This window comes from Talpa occidentalis, unplaced genomic scaffold (assembly GCF_014898055.3).
Source record: "Talpa occidentalis isolate TD23 unplaced genomic scaffold, MPIMG_talOcc4v2.1 talOcc4.12, whole genome shotgun sequence".
Taxonomy (NCBI): Eukaryota; Metazoa; Chordata; class Mammalia; order Eulipotyphla; family Talpidae; genus Talpa; species Talpa occidentalis.
Window position 1 is genome coordinate 80,904,971 of NW_023601212.1, and position 17,100 is coordinate 80,922,070.

Here is a 17,100-nt window from a genome sequence, read left to right on the forward strand (position 1 = left end):
GAAAGCGCAACTCAGCAGCTCTGAGAGGTGTCTTCTTTGTTTCTGTATATGTTTCTGGGGGCCAGGCAAGAGCACACCCTCGGATGTGGAATATTCCGGCTTTCCCATAGACACCGTTCTGAACCTCCTGGGTCTCAATTTCCACATCTGGCGAGGGAGATAATATGATGTCTGGGTTTTGATTCAAATACTCCAGCCTAAGACAACAAAAAACACTGGGAATATAGCTGAAATAAGGTTGGCGGTGAATTGGTAATTGTTGAAAATGCGTGATGGGTACCTGGGAGTTCATGATAGTACTATTCTTTCTACTTTGGGACGTGTTTGAAAATTATACTAATCTGCTTTTTAAAATAAGAACTGGGAGAAAAGCAGTACCTCTCCCATACAGTTAGGGTGAAAACCAGAGAAGCTATGACAGTCAAAGGCAGGGCAGTACCGTAACATTTTCTAGGCGTTCATGGGGGTGGAGGGCACCCAGTCCAGCTCCCATTAACTTCCTTCCCATTCTTCAGCTTGTCCACAGGCCAATGGCAGCAAATGCCTGCAAGTGAGGGAATCTCAGACCTCCCTGCAAACTCCTCCCCTTTCTCTCCCCCTCTACAGCCCCTCCTTCCGCGGCATTGCTGGGCTTGGGCCCAGCAGGTGTGGGGTTAAAGGAACCCGTTTGGGGCCCCGGGAGCAGCAGCAGCGGCGGTGGCAGAGCAGCAGCAGCAGCAACTGCACCAGCAGCAGCAGTGGCTGGCCTGGCCCAGGGCCAGCTGGCGGGGAGCCCCAGGAGGGAGAGGGGGCGGAGGAAGAGGGGAAGGAGGAGGAGGAGGAGGAGAGGAGTAGTCAGCAGGCCCGAGGAGGCAGGACTTCCTGGTGTGGGGGTTGTCAACAGCCCAGAAAGAGAAAGACAGAGACCGGGAGTGCTGAGGAGTGGAGAGAGAGACCCAGCGGTGCCACGCGGGAGGAGTCTTGGGAGACCCACCCGCCCAGACCCCTGAGGCGGCTGCCACCTGGACGATCAGGGGGGCTGAGCCGCCCCCTCCCAAATTAGTTTCGAGATCCCTGGGGCTTCAGAGGTTGCGTCTGAGTTCCACCAACGAGAGGGGGGTTCCTTCTTTTCTGGAGAGCAAACTTTCCATGGAGATGCCTTGTGGGGTGAGGTGCGGCCCCTGAAGAGGACTGGACACCCTTCGATTGCCGCTTGTGCTGCTGGGGCCAAGAGGCCCCAAGGAAAGGACAGTCCGACATCTTAGGTGGCCCGGACGGACCCTCGGCCCAGCTTGGCGGCCAAGGCCAAGAGGTAGGGCTTGGGGCTGGGCGGGGCACTGGGTTGGGGGTGGGGGGAGCAGGGCCTGCCCCTGGGATGGGGGAGCTAGGGTTTGGGGCCTCAAGGCCGAGCAGACGCCTCCAGGCGGCTGGGCCAGGCTGAGGAGCTGCTTCGCCCCTGCTCTGGAGCCCTTGCCTCGGGACGACACGGGTCCCGTGAGTTTGAATCCCAGGCGACAGATATCCAACTTTGGGTCTGGGCTGCCGCTTCCTGCTCTGTGCGCCTGCCCGGATCTGTCCTCTCCACTCTGGTCTCTCTGCCTGTCTCTTTGTCTCTGGGTCTCTGGTGGTTTCCCCTTCCTCCCCCATTCTGCTCCCCAGAGAGGAAGCCCCAGAGGTGGCCTGCCCACTGCTTTCTCACACATACACATACACTCTCTCTCTTTCTCTCTCTTTCTAGTTTGCAAACTCAGCTCTGGAGTTCAGCAGCGACAACAGCAGGAAAAACCTGCCCCTGCCCTCCCCTCCCGCCACCTCCCTTACCCTGTTCTCCCTTCATCAACCAGGCACCCCCAGTTCCCACAAGGCCCTCCCGCCATGTCGGACCCAGACGTCCCCAGGGGCCCAGATGCCCCAGCCATGTGGCCCCCCTGTTCCAGGGGCGCCTGAGCTCCTTTAAGGAGTCCAAGCTGCCCCCCACCCACCTCAGCCCAGCCCTGAGCCCCAGGGACCATGAGTGGGGGCAAGAAGAAAAGTAGTTTCCAGATCACCAGCGTCACCACGGACTACGAGGGCCCAGGGAGCCCAGGGGGTTCAGATCCCCCCGCCTCACCGGCCCCTGCTGGACACCCACCCCGCCTACCCAACGGGGAGCCCAACCCTGAGGCTGGGGGCAAGGGCACCCCCCGGAATGGCTCCCCGCCGCCTGGGGCCCCCGCCTCCCGTTTCCGGGTGGTGAAGCTGCCCCAGGGCCTGGGAGAGCCTTATCGCCGAGGTCGCTGGACGTGTGTGGATGTTTACGAGAGAGACCTGGAGACCCCCAGCTTTGGCCGACTCCTGGAGGGAATTCGAGGGGCTTCAGGGGGCACTGGGGGTAGATCTTTGGATTCTAGGTTGGAGCTGGCCAGCTTGGGCCTTGGTGCTCCTACCCCACAGCCAGGCCTGTCTCAGGGCCCCACCTCCTGGCTCCGCCCGCCACCCACCTCCCCTGGACCTCAGGCCCGCTCCTTAACTGGGGGGCTGGGCCAGCTCGCGGTATCCACCAAGACCAAGGTAGAGACACCCCCTCTGTCAGCCTCCCCACCCCAGCAGCGCCCCCCAGAGCCCGGGACCGGGGACAGCACGGGCCCATCCAGGGCCGCCACACCCCAGCCCTCCCTGAGGGTGGAAGTGGAGTCTGGGGGCTCAGCGACAAGGACCCCTCCACTGTCCCGAACGAAGGATGGAGCCCTGCGAATGAGGATGGAGTTGGTTGCTCCAGAGGAGATGGGGCAGGTAAGAGCTGGGTTCTGGGCTGGCAGAGGTATCTCAGGGGTGGTGCTTTTCTATCTTAGTTTGGCCTAACCTTCATTGGGCCTCTCTGCCGTCACCTCTATACCGCTCCACTCCACTGTCATCTCTCTGTCAGGTCAGATAGAGCCCCTCTTTTCTCTTTCTGCCATCTCCCTTGGAAATCCATTCCTACTCCTCACCCAACTTTGTTTGCTCACTCAGGCTCCCTCCGTCTTATATTCTGCACCTTCTTTCCTTCACTTTGGTTTTCAATTGGTTGCCTTTGGCCTAAGTCTAACTCTGTATTAGCCCGGTCCCATCTCTCCATTGTAGAGATGTGGCCTCCTCACTTTACTTTCTGTCTTGTCTCACCCCTTCTGACTTCAGGGGAGGAGGGTGGAGGCCCCAGTTAGGGCTGGGTGTTTAGTCTTCTAGGGGAGGAGCTTCTAAGGTTGGGGGGCAGGGTAAGAGGTAGGCATTCTGCTTCTTCTCTTACAGCCCCATAGGAAGGTGAAGGGGTCTTTTTTTTTTTCCCTCTAGCCATCCAACCCAGTCTCATTTCCAGTTTTGCCCAAAGCCAAGTTTCTCAGAGCATCTGAGGGCTGCAGGATGGGTGATGGGTGGGGAGAACCATTACAAGGATGGGGGGCTTGCTGGTTTGTCTGTTCCACCCCCAGTTGTCTGTCTGTGTCTGTTCCCTGTGTCTGAGCCTCTCCAGGACTGGTAACTGGGGGTGGCCACCTTGGAGTGGGAGAGAGGTGAGAAGCAGCCTAGAAAGAGTTAAATCCTTTGCTCTTCTGCTTCCTGTCTCCAAAAGAGGAACAAGTCAGGGCTGGGGGATGGGGGCGGGGGCAGGATGCCTGGGTCCCTGGAGTGGGAGGTGGGCAGCAGTCTGGGATGTGGGGGTTGGATGCCTCTGTCCTGAAGGAGAAAATAACACTTGGATGGCAGCAGGAAAGGAAGGAGTGTGAGGATGGGAACTTTCCCCCTTCCTGGCCTTGGGCACAAACCACAGTATAAAAATAACCTGAGACTGGATGTCTGGGCCCTGTCAGGACCAGTCAGGACCAGCACCCCCACCCCCTGGCCTCCAGCTCACATCGCTCATGCTCTCCCACCCCTTAGTTTTCTTAGCTCTTTTGTTCTATTCCCATCACAGAGAAGAAGATGCTATTTCCTTTACAGGTCCCTGTCTCCATATTCTTCTAAATTAAAGCCCCTGTGCCCTCTGCTTCTGCTCTTTGCCTGAGCCTCCCTTGGGTGCACAGACCCTCCTTAAGGTCCCCAGCCCCCTTGCCTTCCTCCACTTACTGAACCCTGATCCCCTCCATGTGCGTGAATCTCTGCCCTTCTAGAAAGTTGTCTCCCTTTTTGCACTCCCCCATGTCTCTTCTCCCTTGGTGGTGGCTGCTGGTGGCCAGGGGGGCACTACCTGGGCCCCCTTCCCTGCTCTGTCCCTCTAACCACCCTGGACTTTCTGTACTTGGCTTTTCCGAGAAGCTGGGGCAAGCTGGGGCCTCCTGGGGCCTCACAGAGGCGTCTTGTTCCTGTGGCCCCCGCCCTTTTGCAGCCGCCCCCAGCGCCTGTTGGGCTGTATGGGTCCACGCCCAGGCTCCGCCTCCTCCATCTCCACCCCCTCCCCCACCGGGCTGAGAGCGGGAGCAGAACTTCACCTGAGTCCCAAGAAGTCTGAGGAGAGGCTAGAATGGGGGCCAGAGAGGGGAGGGGGGCGTGGGGAGGACCAGTCTGAGGATTCATTCATTCTACAAATAGTATTGGACAAATTATAAGTTCTGCTCTTTGGCAGTTACCTTCTAGCAGCAGAGGTAAAAAGACTTTCATTTCAGATAATGTTAGGTGCCATTTAAAAAAATAGAACAGAGCAGTGGAATCTCTAGTTGGATGATGGAGAAATGCCTCTCTGCGAACGTGACATTCGTGTTGCTTTAAGTCAGGTGATGGAAAGCAAACACTTTGATTCCCCTCTGACTAGGGTCCTGGCTCACCTGGCAGAAGGGTACTGGAGTGCAGACCAGAGCCCCTCTCTGGCACCTTGTGAGCCACTTTTTGGAAGCTACTCACCTAGTCCTTAGACTTGGCAGTTTCCCTTGCCTTTAGTACCTGCCCAGTGGCGTCCCTGGAGCTGTGGGGGAGCAGGACCTGGGGGCAGGCCTCCTGAGTCCTTAGGAGAGAGATTGGGGTGTGTGGAGAGGGAGCTTACCCGACAAGTTGTGAGACAGCTTGTTCATTTTTTCGCTCAACATGATAGTTACTAACTCTCTGCTTCCAGGTGCCCCCACTGGACTCTCGCCCGAGCTCCCCTGCCCTCTACTTCTTCCCCGATGCCAGTCTGGCTCACAAGTCTCCAGACCCCTTTGGAGCAGCAGCAGCTCAGAGCCTCAGCCTGGCCCGCTCCATGCTGGCTATCAGTGGCCACCTGGACAGTGACGACGATAGGTAGGTGGGCTTGGCTCCCCACCCATCATCTGGGGTAGCCCCATGAAATTGTCTGGAAGGTATCCTTCTCCCAAGTTGAACTTGGAGAGGTCCTCCGAAGCAGAGAAAACTGGCCTGGGCGTAAGCACTGGGTAAAGTTGATTTGGGACCCACTCCTTCTCTGTGGAGAGAGCTGGGTGGGACTCCTTGGCTTGGGATTGTCAAATCATAGACTTCTTTAGAGTTCGAAGGGAGTCATTGTTGTCAAATTCCAGAGCTCTTGCAGATTAGTGATCATCTGGCCAACCCCAAGAACTTACTGGCAAATGTACTGGAGAAGAGAATAGGGAGTTAGTCTCCTCCCATTTCCCAGCTCCCTCTCCTTACTGAGAGGAATGGGACTCATGCCTTCCAAGGTAACAGCCTTAGAGGTAACATCCTTAGCGTCCGTATGGGCTGCCTTTTGGTCTTAGAACCTTTTGTACCAAGAAAGAATGTCCCTAAGGTTCTGTTCCCTGCACAAACACCACAGGGCCCGAGCCTTCCCTGAGGTCAAGCCAAAGCCAGGGAAGGCACAGAAGATCAGGACTTACTGGGTTTGCCCTTCAGGGGAGAAGGCCCCATTCAGTGACATGGTGGGCAAAACTTCCTATTACGAGGGCCAGGTTTCAACATAGGAATGTCTGCAAGCTGAAAAGGGAGGAACGAAATCTCAAGTAGGATAACGAGGCTTCTCGCTTCTGACTGGAGACTGATGGGAACCCAGGAGAAGGATTAGGGAGTCATCACTTTTATTTTGGAGGGAGGAATAAGACTTCCTGTTTGAGGCCCTCAAGGGGAGGGACTTCCTGTTTGGCAGGAAATAAGGGGCGGGACATAGGGCCGTTAGGGGACCTATTTCAGAGGGGAATCTCTCCTTCCTGCCTTCCCCCAATTGGCAACCCCCTCCAAAATTTAAGACTCAGTTCCACCTAAGAAAAGGGTCTTTTGTCTTGGGGAAAGTGGGCAGCCAGAAAGGAAAGAGAGGGTGGCTCGGGGTTGGTGTGATGGAGGTGAGGGGCCTGGAAGAGGGACAAGTCAGGGCTGGGCAGGGTGGCTTCTGGGCTCCTAGCTCTCAGGAATGTGTGAGGTGTGAGGTCGGCCAGGGCCGGGAGAGTCACCTGCCTCCATTGCTGCTATTCTCAGCTCTTCCCACACTCTCCCCCTCCCACTTGGGAGGTTCCCTGGCAAGAGGGCTCCCTGTCCTTCCCCCACCTCTGTTAATTTCAGAGCCCAGCCTCCTGCTTTCTCTATCTTGGAGGGCTCTGACCCCAGAAGGCTCTTCAGTTCTATTCTTTTGGCTGTCCCCTCTCACCCTCCCTTCCTCTGTCCCACCCCCTCCACACACCCCAGTCTGACCGGTCGGGCTCCCAGCCTCCACTTTACTCTCCTCTGCTCCAAGCCTCTGGGGCTCTGGCCCAGCCCAGCCAGCCCCTCATGCCTCACCCTGCTGGGCCAGCGGGTTTGGGTTGGGCCATCCCCTTGGCCCCTGGAATGGGGTGTGTAGCCCCTCACCTCACCTCTCTGGTGTGCCCATAGTTGGCAGGAGGACAGGGTGCAAGTGGCATGGGACCTCCCTTGTGAGAGGAAAAAATGAGCTGGGGTGTTAAGTGCCTGGACCCCACCTGGGGAATTGTGAATGCCTGACCAACCCCAGGACCTGGGGATGGGAGAACACAGGATGCCTGGTACATGTGGACTGCTCAGGTGCTCCTGGGTGTCATGAACCTTCATGCCCCCAGGAGGACTTGGCAGTTAAAATGTACTTGAATAGGTGGATCGCCCAGCATGGGGGAGCAAGGCATTATAGGGAATGAGTCTCAGGAATTCAGTAGAAAGAGAGTACATTTATCCAGTATCTCCTTTGGGTCAGGCATTACCACCTAGCTTAAGGCAACCCCATGATCCCCACTTCTGGGTGAAGACACACACTCAGAGAAGGAAGATTTTAAAACCTTACCCAAGGTCACCCAACTAGTATTGCAATCAGAGTCTGGGTCTGACCCCAAAGCCACATTCTCTCCACTCTCCTGCTGGGATAGGCATCTGAACAGCAGAAGGGGCATCATCTCTAGAATGCCCTTTCTCACCAGAGGCAGGGACAGCTCTCCTAAACTGGGCAAGGAATGAGTTCTTTACCCGCCCGCCCCCCCTCCCCAACCCCCCGTAACCCCTGCTCCCTGGCCTGGCCCCACCAACAGAGGCTCCACAGATCTGGGAGGGAGTGCAGATGAGTATCTGGATGCCACTTTGTTGGCTTCAGGCCCAGCCCCTGGGGGCTTCTTAAAATACAGCTAGAGAGCAGGCATGACCATGTCCCCAGGATCAGAACCTCCTACCTCTCCCAGATGTCCTGTTTCTTCCTCTGATTCTTTTGAGGCTGCTTCCTTTGACCTTCAAAGAAGAGGACCAACCTCTAGGGCTGTCAGTGCCTGAGGACCCAAGAGTTCAGCAAGGCCAGCTCCCGGGTTGTGCATATCATGCACGGCACAACTGTAGGGGACACTACATCATGTTGGATGTCACTGTCGACATTTGAAGTTATGACAGTTTCCAGAAGAGGGCAATGAGTGTCTTGAAGAAGGGAGCATTTTGTTCTAATTCACACCAACTCTCCTTTTGGGCTTGTGGTAGGGGTTGCTACCGTCCAGCCAAGCCTCCTGCCGGCACCCTGCCCAGGAGTCCCAGCACAGGGCTCTCAGCTTCTCAAAAGGGAGGCCTGGGTCACCAGGATCCTGGTCCCTTGAAGTGTTAATGTTAGAACGTGACAAGGTGCTGTCCAAAACTCGAGCACTGGACAAACAGGAGATAGTCATCTATCAGCCAACAAATGTTTATTGTTGTATTATTCTTTTATTTCTGGCAAGAATGAACACCTTACTTGGCACCTTTGCCCTGGTGCCCGCAAAGCAAGGCCAGTGTTCCTTCTGTGAATCTGCTCCTTTTTGTTGTCTTTGTGTCTGGTGGCCAGGGGGTGGGCAAGGGGGGTGAGTGGGTGTTCTGTGGTGACCCAGTCTCCACCCAGGTGTCTCAAATTGAAATAACTTGAAAACTGTTCATTCTCCAGCTGGCTGGCCTTCCTCTCACTCTTGTCTTTCCCCCCACAACCCCAGGAGTCCAGGTGTCCTTCCCCACCCTACCCTGTCCTACGCTCTCAGGCCTGGTCATCTCCTTAGTTATTCTACCTGTCAGCACCTTCTGCATCCAGAGCTGGGATGGGAAATGGAAAATTCCCAGCTCCCTCGTGCTCCCTTCCTGGCTGCAGGGCCTCATCCAAGGGTCACCTTGAATTGAGTACTAATTCCCCCCACAGGGAAGCAAGTTGGAACTGACAACCAGGAGAGAGAGCTTGACAAGGGAGCACCAAGGGTGCAGGATGCAGCATGTTGGGGCACCTAGTCAGGCAAAACTAGGGTCCGAGGACTGGTGATCTTGCAGTACAAGGGGGCTGAGCTGGAAGTTGGACTGGACGTCTGGTGGTGAACCACGGAGTGAAGCAGGAGCCTGGGGTCTGAGTGATGGGGAGAGAGAGGCTTGGAGGCTAGGGCGAGGTGCAAAGGCCTGTGCGGGCCTTGGGCCATGCCAGGGAAACACTTCTGGAGGGAGAGCCAGGTCCTGGGACCCTGAGCTTGGCCCTGGGGATTGCTGAGCCAGGCCTGAGTCGACCTCTAGTGGCCACTGAATAGACTACAGCCAGACCTGTTCTCCCCTCCCTGTCTTCTGCTCCCAGGGTCTCCAAACCCCCTTGTTCCTGTTCGCAGTGTGGTATCTCCAGCCTTACCCTCTCCCTAAGCCCTCGCTCCCTCCAAGACCCCAGACCCAGATCCATAGGCTGTACTTGTCGTCCAGGGCTCTGGACTCTTTCTGTTGCTTCCCCTTTCCTCCTTGCTGTCACCAAGGGAGGTGGGGGACCCCTGGCCAAGCCCTTGTGGTCACCCATGATGTGCACTTTGTGTTTTGGTGGGTGCTCACAGTTCAAGGAAGACCATGAGCACACATCAGACTGCTCCCCCCATCGCCTCTACTTTATTCCTATCTTGCTGCTGAGAGGATCTGAAGCCTTGGGGGAGGCCAGTGTTAGTCCAGAGGGGCCAGGATGGAGTGGGAGGTGAGGCAAGGCTCTCCCTCACCCTCTACACCCCACCCCAATCTGGGCCTCTGGCCCCACAGCCCCTCCCCCAACCCAGCCACCAGCTGACTTCCTTCAGCCGGCCCCCTCCTCTCCACTCTGGGACAGTTGCCAGGGTGAGAAGGGGACACTGGCACTGACTGCGTCTGGGAATTCCCGCCCACCGTGGGGCTGGCTGGAGGGGGTCCCCGTGTCCCTGAGGAGCCAATCACAGCCAGGCTTTGCCCTGGGGGTGGTGGTGTATATCTTTCAGGCCAGCACCCCCCAGGCACTGTCTCCTCTGCCTGCCTGGCACCAGCCAGATCCCACTCTGCCCGGGGGGCTCTGAGCCCCCCAGGCAGTCCTTCCAACATAGCCCTCTCCCTTTGGGGGAACCTGAGGACCCTTCCCCACTGGGGATGGCCCAGCCAGGGATCTCTGTCAAGTCCCTGGTGTCATCGTATGAGACAAGAGTGGTGGGGATGGCTCCGGGGCCTCCCCGGAAAAGGGGATGTGTCTCTTCTCCTTGCTCCCCTCGGGGAGTGTCTCCTATCCGAGGGGCATCTGTTCCCCCACCCAACCGGGGCCTGGGTGGACCTGGGCAGCGGCCCTCTGCCCGCCGGGGGATGGATAAAACCCTCCTCTCCTTGATTCTCTGCTGTCACAGGTACAGGCAGGGTTGTGGGCGGGAGGAGGTGGGGCTGTGGAGGAGGCCAAAGTCTGCTGTGAGCAGCACCTGGGTAGGCAGACACCTGGCTGGCACCTGCTTCTTACCTCTCATCTCCCTGTCTCTCCAGCGGCTCCGGAAGCCTGGTTGGCATTGACAACAAGATCGAACAAGCCATGGTAAGAGAAGCCATCTTGATCCCAGGAAGTGTCAGGTGCCACTGCTCCACCCATCCCTGTTCTCTTACTCATCAGGGAATATCAAGTGCCTGCTCTTCTGCCTGTACTCCAGCAGGGTTCCCTTGGGTCCTCTGTCCCTTTCTCAGCGACTTTCTTTGGTCCCTGACCTGGCTCCTGCCCCCACCCATGCCTTTGAGTCCTGACCTTGCTTCTGTCCCACGTCCTTGTCCCATTCCCTGCCCTTCTCCCTTCTTCCCCACTGGTCCCTCAGCATTTGGGAGCAGGAGGCTCTCTCATACCCAGGCCCTCAAGGCATCAGGCAGAAGATGAAGTTGGGGTGACCTGGGACCCCTGACACTTTGTCTATCCCCGGACCCAGGACTTGGTGAAGTCCCACCTCATGTTCGCAGTCCGGGAGGAGGTGGAGGTGCTGAAGGAGCAGATCCGGGAACTGGCTGAGCGGAACGCTGCGCTGGAGCAGGAGAACGGACTGCTGCGTGCCCTGGCCAGCCCTGAGCAGCTCGCCCAATTGCCCTCCTCGGGGGTCCCTCGGCTTGGGCCCCCCGCACCCAATGGGCCCTCTATCTGAGCCTCCCTTCCCTCACAATGTGCCTTTGGGGGCTGCCACAGCTGCCAGGCCTTGTTCCAGCTGCCCCCCCTTCCTATGCAGCTTTAATGCTCCCTGATCCCCGGGGATGGGAGTTGGCCTATCCCCTGACCCTCCCTAGATCTCCCTATAGCCCCCTGGGGCTGGGCTGGGGCACCCCCAGGCCTTGCTGGAAGAGGGCGGGCTTCAGGACTGGGTGTTACAAGTCCCCCCTCCAGGAAGGATCCCAGCCACCCTTCCTTCCCTCGGTGTTCTGGGCCCAGCAGCAGATGTTTTGAGGGTGCTGGAGGCTCCCTGGCAGATCCTCCACCCCACCTCCTTCCCTCACAGTGCCCCCTCTCCTCAACCCAGGGGAGGGGGTATGGACAGTATCTGGAAGTTCTGGGATTCAGGTTGTTATTAAAATAATAATTATAATTAAAAAATCTGAAGAAACTTGAATCTGGAGGTTGGCATCTCCTTGCTTATATTGAGACTACTGCTACTGCGCCAGCAGTTTCCACTGTGGGAGACAGGCTTGTGGGCTCCCCTCTAGGTCTTGTCGAGAGACCGGATTTTGGTGTGGTGGAAACTGAGTAGTCGAAAGAGATGGAGGGGTGGCAGCTCGGGTCCTGGGATGGGGCAAGCCAGGCAGGGCAGAGGAGTAGAGGGGGGAGGGGGCATCTGCCCACGTGCTGGGGGGACAGGGAAACAATGAGGCCTTTGGTGATTGTGCAGGATCCACCCCCAGCTTCCCAGTGTGTCCCCTCTGCGGGCTGGATCCGGGTGGCTGCTTGGGGGTGGGGTGGGGGGCCCTGAATGGGCCCCTTGTCTCAGCGCTGGGTGTGGGCCAGGCTTCCCGGGCACACAGTGCTCTCGCCAGGCCTGGCTGCCCTCCGTGGCTTCCACCCCCAGCTGGCTGAGGACTGGGCCTTGTGGATGAACAGGCCCCTCCCTGACAGCCTCGGCTCACGTCCCAGGCGGAACTGGCAGGTAGGGAGAAGGACCCCATCTAGTGGGGAAGGGGAAAAGTGCCATCTGTCTCGGGAGGAGTCTTCCTGGTCAGAGCAGAAAGGTCCTGGGACCAGCTAGGTGCAGAGGCCGGCCAAGCTCAGACTCCCTGGCCTGTGACTCCCCAGATCTACGTGACCTCAGGCAGCTTCTTTGGTTTTTCTGAATCTCAGCTTCCTCATGGGTAAAGCAACACTGACAATAATACCTACCTTGAAGGGTTGCTGTGAGAATTCCATCACATGGCACATGGGAGGCCAGAAAGTACCAGGTCCTCCGTTCTCCATAAATATTTCGTTTCCTCCCAGTGGCTCAGCGGTTAAGTGCGGGGCTGCGAGGCTGCCCGCAGCCTCTGCAGCACCAGTTCGATCCCCGGCCGCCGGGCGAGGGTCCCACATGGAGCGCAGACCTCTCCTGCCGTGCCTGCTGCTCCTCTCAGCAGTGTACTTCGTCAGTCTGTCTGTTCTGTTCCCGCTCTGGCTCTGGTGAATCCTCTCACCCTCCCGTGCTTCTGACTATACCCAGTGCTTGTATAAATAAATAAATAAATCTAAAAAATATATATATTTAGTTTCCTTTCCCTGGATCTGGGGAAAGGAGGCAGAGGTGCTGGGATTGGCTCTGGGGGTCCTTAAAGAGCCGTGGGGGTTGGGTTTGGGCCAGGCAAGCTCTCACAATGGGCTAGAACTCTCCCTCCCTCTGGGTTCTCATCCACTTCAACTCCTCTCCCTGTCCCAGGGAGGGGAGGAAAGGCGTAGGATGAATCTTTGGGGAGAGTTTTCCCCCTGGATTCCCTATTTCTTTTTTCACTGCTGTGCTTGAAGCTCCCTTGATATCCCTTAGTTGGTGGCTACTGGCCTGAAGCTGTCCCTCTCCCCTCACCCTACCAAATGCTGATACTGTCCCCTCCTTGGGCCTGTGTGTTGTGTTTTTGGCGAAATGGCTGTGGTCATGAGGTTCTTCCGGTGGATATGGCGAAAGTTTACTTGCTGGGTATGTTTCAGAGACTGTCCTTTCTTTATGACATACCAGGAGGGGAGGTGCTGGTCAGTGACCTGTAGGTCACAGAAAACTGCTCTCCCCCCTCCCCCTCACCTGGCCTCCTTTTCTTCTTGCCTCTTGTGGACAAACAAGACTTGAAGGAAGAAGGGAGAGAGAAGACAGTTGGGGAGGAGGCTGTGAGGCCATCCTTTCCCCTGACTGCTGTATCCCTTCTGCCCCTTCCTTGTCTCTCCTCTCTCCATTTTGGTTTGTAGGTTTCCTTCTGGAAACACAAAGTTGAGCCAGCTATCTCAGAAAGCCCTGACCCCAAGAAAACTGTATTGAGGGGAGTAGTGAAGACTCCCAAATTGGTTGAGACTTTCAAGTTGGTTGAGGCTCCAAAAGAGGCCAAATTCCTCAAGACGGATGAATCCCCCATGGTGACCGATCCCTGTATGTTAGCCAACACAACAACAGATGAGGCTGGAGAAGAGCTGGACCATGGGTGCCGATCCCTGCTGCAGCTGCCCAGAACAGCTGTCAAGTCCGTTTCCACGCTCATGGTCTCAGTACTGCAGTCTGGCTGGCAAATGTGCAGCTGGAAGGTCAGTACTATCTATACCCCTCATCTCCTGCACCCCTCCCAGCCTCCCTCCACGGCTCATTCCTCCCTCCATTCACTTGTTTATTTCCTGTGCCTCTAGACTAATTGCTAGGCACTGAGGCAGGCAAAAAGATCCACAGCAAATGAGGTTTACCCAGAACTAAGAGGCTCCAGCCATGGTCATAGGCATTGTTGGTACAGAATACTAGGGGTGTGTTGTGGGAGGAATAAGGGGCTCTATAATAGCTAGGGGGAAACTGGGTAAAAGCATCTCAGCAGGCTTGCGGGGGCAGGGGGGTCGTCTAGGAAGGCCTTCCCAATAGCAGAGAGGATAAAGCTGAGCCCTGAAGGATTTAGCCTGATTCAAGGGGGAAGGGGTGGTGGAAGGAGTGGAAGGAGTGTGCCATGAAGACAGAGTAACCGGTGTTAGGGTGGGGGAAAGCATATGGGTTGGACCCTGGGGCAGAGAGCCAGCTCCTCCAAGGCAGAGTGGGTAACCCAGTTTGGGAGTTTGACTTTGGTGCTAAAAGTCATGGAAGCCCTTGCAAACACTTGAGCAGAGAGTTGACATGATCAGACTTTTATCTAGAAAATTAACCTGCACTCGTATGTTGTAGGAGGGATATAAAATGGTACAGGCATTTGGGCGAGGCATTGGGTACAGGCATTTCCAGAAAACAGTCTGAGAGTTTCTCGTGAAACTAAATATGCAGTTATCATAGGACCTAGCCATTGTACTCTTGAACATTTATTCCAGATAAATGAAATTTTATATTCACACAAAAATCTGTATATTTACAACAGCTTTTTTCTTTTCTTTTTTTTTAAGATTTATTTATTTATTTATACAAGAACTGGGTACAGTCAGAAGCGCGGGAGGGTGAGAGAATTCACCAGAGCCAGAGGGAAGAGCAGAGCAGACAGACTGACGAAGTACACTGCTGAGGGGAGCAGCGGGCACAGCAGGAGAGGTCTGCGCGCCATGTGGGACCCTCGCCCAGAGGCCGGGGATCAAACCTGCGCTGCAGAGGCTGCGGGCAGCTTCGCAACCCGGCACTCAACCACTGTGCCACTGGGGAGGCCCTACAACAGCTTTTTTCATAGTAGCCAAAAACAACCCAAATGTTCCTCACTGGGTATATGGTTAAACTGTGATGGGTCCACATTTGTGGAATACTTCACAGCTGCAAAAAGGGAACAAACTGTTGATATATGCAACCACTTAAGTAAGTCTCAGGGGAATTATGCTGAGTGCAAACAACCAGTTCCCAAGATTATATGCTGTCTGGTTCCATTTGTTTTATATATTGTTCTTGGAATAACAGAATTAAAGAAATGAAGACCTGATTCAGTGGTTTAGTGGTTGCTAGGGAGAAGGGATTGGTTTTAAAAGGTGACAGGAGGAAATGATGGAAATGTTCTGTACTTGGTTGTGGTAGTTGGATCCATGAACCTGCATAAGTAATAAAAATTGGGTAGAATTCAACACAGAGACACACACGCACACATGCACAAGTAAAACTGGGGAAATGTGGTTAAGATCAGTGGCTTGTTTTGGTGTCAGTGGTCTTACTGTGATACTGTATTATAATTTCGCAAGATTTTATTATTGGGGGGACTGGTAAAGAATATACAGGAAATCTATTATTTCGTACAACTGCATGTAAGTCTATGATTCTCTCAAAGTGAAAAAATGTTTTTTTGTTTTTGTTTTTTTAAAGATTTATTTATTTTTATACAAGAGCTGGGGTACAGGCCAGAGATGCGGGGGGTGAGAAGAGTCACCGGAGACAGAGTGGGGAACAGAATAGGCAGACGGAACGAAGTACACTGCTGAGGGGAGCAGCGGGTGAGACAGGAGAGGTCTGTCCTGCCATGTGGGTTTCTCCCTGGCCAGCTGGGAATCGAACTCATGCTGCAGTGGCTGTGGATTACTTCATCGGTTGTGTCTTAACCCCTGCGCCACCAGGGAGGCCCAAAGTGAAAAAATGTTTTTAAAGGGGAGTATCTAGATGACTATCAAACTGACTTATTTTGGTCTTGAATAAAGTATCCTGGCATTAATAACCATTTTAAAAGTTCAGGAGTGGGGTCAGAAGGAGACAAGAAGAGAGGCAGGAAGTCCAGTGGAGGTGTCACAGCCCAGGCTGTCCTCGACGGGGTAGAGGCATCAGGTAGAGCAAGTCATTGAACAGGAGTGATATTTAAGAGGTGGAATTGTTGTGACAGATGACTGGATGACAGTGATGTTGGAGGGAGAAGAGAGGTCAGAGTAGACTGGAGCCATTGACTGGGAGAATTAAAGAGTAGGTGCAGACTCAGGGGAGGAAGTAACACGTTTAGGGCACTGGGACAAGATGAGGTGTCAGCAGGACGCCTGCATGGAGATGTCTAGGAGGCAGTGGGATATACGGACCTGTAGGTGAGGGGAGAGTGCTGGGCTGGAGATGGAGGTCAGAGTGTCATTCTGTCCTTCGTTTTAACACTTTCCATGAAATCCCTGTGGGGACTCAAAGGTGGGTGAGACATGGTCCCTGTCTTCCAGGAGCTTGCATTCCAGTACTGATAACAAAACTAAACCAGTCTGCAGGACAAATAGTATAAGGTATGGCAGGTAAACATGCATAGAGACAGCTTGAGAGAAGGCTTCTTGAAGGTTGTGCCTATGTGCAAGCCTGATGGACAAGGTGGAATTAGACAAGCCTTTGCTATTTATCACAGGCAGGTCTACCAGTGGCTTCTCCCTAGACCAAGTTGTTGACATGTGCCTGTCTCTCCCTCTCTCTCTCTCTCTTTCTCTCTTAGTCATCTATGAGTTCTACCTCAGTTGCCTCCCAAATGAGGACCGGGTCCCCTTTGGAGTCTCCGGAGGCTGAGATGCTGCGGGAAGTGTACCTGGTGCTGTGGGCCATTCGGAAACAGCTGAGGCAGCTTGCTCGCAGGCAGGAGAGGCGTAGAAGGCGCCACATCAGGGCCCACACTAGTACCCAGCCTGACTCAGTTCAGGCCCTGAAAGAAGATGTCCGAAGTCCCCTCTAGGGGGGATCCCTGCATCCTCAGGAAGCCCCCACCTCACTCTTAGGTAAGGTTGATGTGAGAAGTTAGGGCAGCAGGCCAGGAGTTGTGAGTAAGGAGAAGTTTTCATACTGTCACCTCCCATTGGGAACCCTAGGCCGGGCCTGGGGTTCCACACGTTCCCCTTCATTCCCTTTATTCAATTTGTAAAATATTATCAAAATGTTGGGAAATAAATATCAGATATTTAGGAGTAAATGGAGAGTGTTTGTTCATGGCCAGAGGCAATGAGGGGAACTTGGATGGGACAAGGAGGGACACCTGAGGTGCTGCAGCAAATTTTTTTGGGAGTAACCTGTGGGCTGGGTTGGCAGGGGTGAAGAGGGAAGTGGGGGGTGGGAGAAAGGAGGGTGGGGTGGCTTGCGAGGTCCTGGCCCTGGGCTTAGACACACTTTGAGGGACTGAACTGCCCTTGGCAGCACTGCCAGGCCAGCTCCCATAGCAACTGCACCTGTGTGTTGAGGACATGTCCCACAGCAGATGCTGGGCCAGTGAAATCCTCAAAACAAAATGTTGCAGAGGTTATGGGACTTGTTCAAGGTCCTATAGCCAAAGAGACCTCGCTGGAAACTGCCTGCCTCCAGCAGCCAGTCCCCTCCCTGCCCCACCTCTCTGGCGCCATTGGGCATGGCGTGGGGAGGGTCTGTGGGTCTGAAACCACACCTG

General features: G+C 55.2%; 2 protein-coding genes across 2 annotated transcripts; both read left to right on the plus strand.

Annotated features, from left to right (window-relative positions):
- The first annotated feature begins 843 nt into the window (after positions 1–843).
- TSC22D4 (TSC22 domain family member 4) lies at positions 844–11,417 on the plus strand. The gene is made up of 5 exons (XM_037506964.2): positions 844–1,291; positions 1,718–2,751; positions 5,039–5,205; positions 10,129–10,177; positions 10,557–11,417. Exons 2-5 carry the CDS (start codon positions 1,990–1,992, stop codon positions 10,764–10,766), a joined length of 1,188 nt encoding a protein of 395 aa, XP_037362861.1. The 5' UTR covers positions 844–1,291; positions 1,718–1,989; the 3' UTR covers positions 10,767–11,417.
- A 1,014-nt stretch (positions 11,418–12,431) lies between these two features.
- SPACDR (sperm acrosome developmental regulator) lies at positions 12,432–16,645 on the plus strand. Its single transcript, XM_037504516.2, has 3 exons — positions 12,432–12,767; positions 13,031–13,360; positions 16,165–16,645. The coding sequence occupies exons 1-3, from the start codon at positions 12,714–12,716 to the stop codon at positions 16,396–16,398; spliced, it is 618 nt and encodes a 205-aa protein (XP_037360413.1). The 5' UTR covers positions 12,432–12,713; the 3' UTR covers positions 16,399–16,645.
- The last annotated feature ends 455 nt before the right edge of the window (positions 16,646–17,100 follow it).

Bases quoted from the DNA above. Each gene is read 5' to 3' on its own strand.
- SPACDR (XM_037504516.2), top strand. From the start codon at position 12,714: ATGGCTGTGGTCATGAGGTTCTTCCGGTGGATATGGCGAAAGTTTACT. The intron at 12,768-13,030 runs GTATGTTTCAGA...TTTGGTTTGTAG, and splicing joins GGCGAAAGTTTACTTGCTGG to GTTTCCTTCTGGAAACACAA. The intron at 13,361-16,164 runs GTCAGTACTATC...TTTCTCTCTTAG, and splicing joins GGCAAATGTGCAGCTGGAAG to TCATCTATGAGTTCTACCTC.
- TSC22D4 (XM_037506964.2), top strand. From the start codon at position 1,990: ATGAGTGGGGGCAAGAAGAAAAGTAGTTTCCAGATCACCAGCGTCACC. The intron at 2,752-5,038 runs GTAAGAGCTGGG...CTCTGCTTCCAG, and splicing joins CTCCAGAGGAGATGGGGCAG to GTGCCCCCACTGGACTCTCG. The intron at 10,178-10,556 runs GTAAGAGAAGCC...CCCCGGACCCAG, and splicing joins ACAAGATCGAACAAGCCATG to GACTTGGTGAAGTCCCACCT.